The sequence below is a fragment of the Bactrocera dorsalis genome, chromosome 3 (genome assembly GCF_023373825.1).
Source record: "Bactrocera dorsalis isolate Fly_Bdor chromosome 3, ASM2337382v1, whole genome shotgun sequence".
NCBI classification, from domain to species: Eukaryota; Metazoa; Arthropoda; class Insecta; order Diptera; family Tephritidae; genus Bactrocera; species Bactrocera dorsalis.
In genome coordinates, this window is record NC_064305.1 from 44,336,544 (window position 1) to 44,341,449 (window position 4,906).

Below are 4,906 nucleotides of genomic sequence, written 5' to 3' on the forward strand. Positions count from 1 at the left end.
ATAAACTAATCATGTGCCCACATCGTCTGCACCATTGTGGGATCTTTAGAGGGATGCGACCATTACAACGACAGAAAGTTGTCCAGGTAGCGTTGCCACAACGCTGCAGCAGCTGTAGTGACTCCTAGGCTAATCAGTTGCCTAGGGAGGCCGGGATACCTAAAAGAGTCTCAGACCCCCCTCACACTACCACACCACAACATCATTACATATCACTTCATCATTACATTCCACATCACGCGCACAAAAATGGAACAAACATGAGGACACCACGTAAAAAAAGTAACAAAAGGGACTGACGGACGAAACACCTTCATTTTGTGTGATTTCGATACGAACTCGCCCACATCAAATCACTTGTGTTCCTCCGGTCCTTTTTAATTTCAACTTTCGTTGCGCATTTTTTATTTCTTCGATTACAAGGTGAGTTCCGCGAAAACTCTCTTCATCTCTCTATCTCTCAGGCTCATTCATATTCTGCATTGCATAGGCTTAGGAATATAAGGTTTGATAAGAATAGTTTCGAGGTCAATTTTTTGATAGGATATGCAAAGGAATGTTTACATATCCATTATTTGTTATTTTTTTTATTTTATTAACTTCGATTACATTTTGATTCTTAAAGCCAGTTGTTATTTCTTTTTTGAAAGGTTTGTTAATGCTGGAAAAATATCACGCCTTTCATCGTATTAACCCTTCTGCACAAATTGGGTCAAATTTAAGAAACAAACGCGTATTACCTGCCTTAGGATGGCTAATTGCTTATAAAACCATTTTGATATCCTCAGTCTGAGTCTTATGATGAGTTGTACGTACAAATTTTTTTTCCAGGACGAGCCAGTTTTTTTACATAATTTTTTAAAAACTTTTCGTACGCGTATACAATTTGTGGCTCATTTTGACCACCAAAAAAATTTATGCTCAAATGTGACTAAACAGAAAAGGCGTGCTAGTGCTCATTTGTGAATATTGCGGTGCCTAGTGATAACGGTATTGAACTTTATTTTCTGATTTTTTTTTGATGCTATGTATGTACATATGTATGTAGTTGGTGAATTTTGTTTTGCTCTGGGATAACTGTATTCTACTACATACAGTAAACATACGTCCGAGCTTATGAAAATGTTGTCAGTTGTGTGATTTATTTCAACTGTGCAAACGCTCGGGTAGACAATTTTTTTGCTCAGTGATATGCGAATGTAAAAATCTGCGCAATTAAAATGCAGCAAAGAAACCAGGTAATAATTTAATTTTTTTATAATATTGCGATTCCTTTATTATATGTAGGTATGTATTCATATTTGTATAGATTCTATCACGTCAAAGAATTGAAGAAATTGTCAATGATGATGACGAGTCACTTGATGAAGCGTCTGATGAAGATCAAGATTTTCAATGTGATGAATCTGAAATAAATGAGTCTGATATATCTACAGATTCTTTTGATAGCATTGAAAGTTTAAGCAGAGAAACACAAGGAAATAATGAATGTTTTCCTGCAAAAGATGGTACGATTGTTTGGTATAAAGACCCTCAACAAATGCAATGCAGCAAAAAGCGACAAGAATGGATTCTTTCAAATAAACCAGGCCCTTCCCAACACGCACGTTCCTTGGTTGCTAGCATAAAAGGTGCTTTCGATTTATTCATTTCACTAGAACTGAAACAAATTATTGTTGAAATGACCAACGTCAAGGGCGTGCAGTTATATGAAAGTAAGTGGGAGATCATTGATATAATCGAACTGGAAGCATACTTTGGGCTGCAGATCATGACTGGTGTTTCCAAGTCTAACGGGGAAAGCTTGAGATGTTTATGGGATGAAACAAATGGAAGACCCATATTCCGCGCTGTTATGCATATTGAACGATTTATGCAAATTTCACTATGCCTCCGTTTTGATAGCCATGAAGATAGGGAAACCAGACGGTTACGTGATAAGCTAGCTCCAATAAGAAATATTTGGGACGAATGGAGCAAAAATCTTAAACTGATGTATAATCCAAATGAAAATGTGACCGTCGATGAGCAGCTGGTACCTTTTCGTGGAAGATGCTGTTTTAGACAGTACATACCTTCCAAACATGCCAAATATGGCATAGAAATATGGGCTCTTTGCGATTCCAACTTCGCATGGAATATGGATGTCTATCTAGGAAGGGCCAGAAATACTCAGCCAGAAAAGAACCAAGGTAAAAGCTATCAACATGAGAAAAATAACAGTGAAACAAACAATACAAAAATATTTTCTTTAGGTAAAAATGTAGTACACGCAACGATGTTTCGGGATATAACGCATATGTTATATGGATCGAACTTAATCCCGAATGGAACAGAACTAAAAACTTTAAGCGGCGATTATTTTTAGTAGACTAGACCACATCTTTGGTAACCCCGCACATTGCACGCCGAAAGCGAATGCCCTATGGTCCTTCTACAAAAAGAGTTGTGGAAAACATCCAGGAAGCAGTCGCAGCAGACACTCCCAGTTTATCCACGGTCGTGCAGCCTCAAGATTCTCCTTTATGCTTCTTGGGTAAGAGACAAAGGTATTTTTATTATCCACATACTAAAAACTCCAACAAGCATTCAGTTCGTTGCGATAAATGCTTGAAATTTATATGCAAACAACATAGTGTAAAGGCAGTTATGTGTATAAATTGTCAGAATTGATGTATTTTTTACTGACTCCTATTGAAAACAATTTTGAATTTGTTAATTTAATGTTTGAATAATAAAAAAAATGAGTTTGCCATTATAATTTTACCTAACTGACGTGTTTTTGCTATTGGGTCATATTGACCCACAAATTGTTTATGAGGGGTACAATCTCAATTTGTGCAGAAGGGTTAAGTTTTGTATGAAATTCACAAGAAATTTCGCATATATTAGAGAGATTATTTGTTTTTATTAAAAAGTCTGCGAATTTTGTATTATTGTCATTACGTGTAAATTTTGTCAGTTTTCTTCTGTTCTCACTAATGATACCGTTAAGCGCTTTCGTTAAGAGAAAAATATTGTATGTGTTTAGCGGCTTTTCATAATTTCCACTTTTGATGGTTACAAATTTTTGGGAGTCAATGTTTTTATTATTATAGAGATTTTCCGTAATTGAGGTTAGGCCAGGAAAAAGTGTTGGGTTGTTTAAGTTTAAGTCTTTTTTATTGAGTTTTTCTTTTTTCTGGAAGGGGGATCCATATCCACAATCCCATAAAAGCGTACTTGTTGAAAAGCTAAAATTAACCAAACTGTTGCGCATTTTCCAGCTTCTGTTAATAATTCTTCTTCTTGAAAAATTGTGTATCGCCTTTTCTCTTTTAACATATTAACTTTTGGACAAGATCGAAAGTCGATAGTTTTTCCCTTTTTTACTTACGCTCTCTCCCATTCAATTGAAGATTGCATAAAATGTGACTGTTGGTAAACAGCAGGAAACTTTCTATAGAAAGATTCTCTTGCTCTTTCAAGATTGGTCAATTTATTGGGAATGACATACTTAACAAAAAGCTGTAGCAAATCTTTATAATTTATATAGAAATTATAAAATCTATTTAAAACTTATCTTCCTTAACAATTAAACGGTGCAATACAGGGTTGCAATTATATTTCTACGTGAAATTGCACGGAAATAAACATGGGTTTTGATCTGACATATTTTACAGCAATCGCAAATCATTTTCTGTGTATGTTTGTTGTTGTGCTGTTGCACGCAGTGGAAAAATCTGCAATACCTATACTTTTATATAGAGAAAACGAAAAAGCTTGGAGAAAAAGATAAGCATTGAATTGAATCATCACAAATTGTGGTACCGTCACCATCGCCGGAACGCACGTGCGCTTCGTGGAAGACAATCTTTCACGAAAGGAAAGCACGGACGCTATGGTAAATATTTCGTTTTTAAATATTATGCGATTGTATTTTAATTAAATGTAATTTGTTTTTTTATAGATGCGGCTAATATTGAAATCAAAGGGCGCAAAAGGCAGTGTGGACAGTATGTTTTCTGAAGATCTAATATACCACTACAATTTAGAGGGGCGCAAGGAGAAAGAATCCCTACTAAAGCTAAAGTGCGTAGGGTTATTTTTTGGTAGGTCTTTTTACTGATATATATTTGAATTCCTTAACTTATAACTTTTCAGTTTAGAAATATTTCCTGACAACGACAAAGACACTATCTGTGGGGAGCTCTGAAGATTGGTGACCTTAAGCCACAATCATTTTTAACAAAAAAACATAAACTTAAGGCTAAATTAATATACGTTTTCTTATTATTAATTACATATACATATGTATATATTAGCTTTAAGTTGTAAATATTAGTTTTAAGTTGAACATTAGTTCTAAGTTGTACATATTAGTTTTAAGTTGATGTTTCTAATATCACTTTTAAAAATATGAATTATTATAATTTAAATTTTTATACTGAAATAACCTTAATCTTATGCTTAAGTAAATGTTAATTATTAAATAAAACGAAATAATAAAAAAACTGAATTTTATTTAAAAGAATTAAATTTGCTAGAAGTAACAAATGGGTAACAGATAGGGTTGTTACTGCTTGTTCTTGCTAACATGCTCTTATGTTAAAGGTAACAAACTGATAACCAAAATAATAACACTAACAGATATTCGGGTAACAAATACTTTTTGTTATCCATAACACAGAGGTAAGCTATGCGCTAACAAAATAATTTGTTACCCGTAACATACTGTGAAGAGATTTGCTAACAAATGTGTGTATTCTGTTAGAAGAAGGCAGCATGCGATATTTGCCATAGGTTAGAGCGAGATAACCATTGAACATCAAATAGCTATGTGCTACTTTTTTCCCACTCTCTCAACAAAAGTAACAAATATTAGGTTGTCAAAAAAGTCTTGCGGTATTTTTATTGATTTTTTTTT

At 34.1% G+C, this 4,906-nt stretch overlaps 1 protein-coding gene across 1 annotated transcript; it reads left to right on the forward strand.

Moving 5' to 3' along the window:
- Positions 1 to 1,220: 1,220 nt before the first annotated feature.
- On the forward strand, positions 1,221 to 4,195 carry LOC115065907 (piggyBac transposable element-derived protein 4-like). Its single transcript, XM_049452680.1, has 4 exons — positions 1,221 to 1,238; positions 1,310 to 2,035; positions 3,950 to 4,071; positions 4,144 to 4,195. Exons 1-4 carry the CDS (start codon positions 1,221 to 1,223, stop codon positions 4,193 to 4,195), a joined length of 918 nt encoding a protein of 305 aa, XP_049308637.1.
- Positions 4,196 to 4,906: the final 711 nt, after the last annotated feature.

Bases quoted from the DNA above. Each gene is read 5' to 3' on its own strand.
- LOC115065907 (XM_049452680.1), top strand. The intron at 2,036-3,949 runs GTACCTTTTCGT...GTTTTTTTATAG, and splicing joins TGACCGTCGATGAGCAGCTG to ATGCGGCTAATATTGAAATC. The intron at 4,072-4,143 runs GTGCGTAGGGTT...ATAACTTTTCAG, and splicing joins GAATCCCTACTAAAGCTAAA to TTTAGAAATATTTCCTGACA.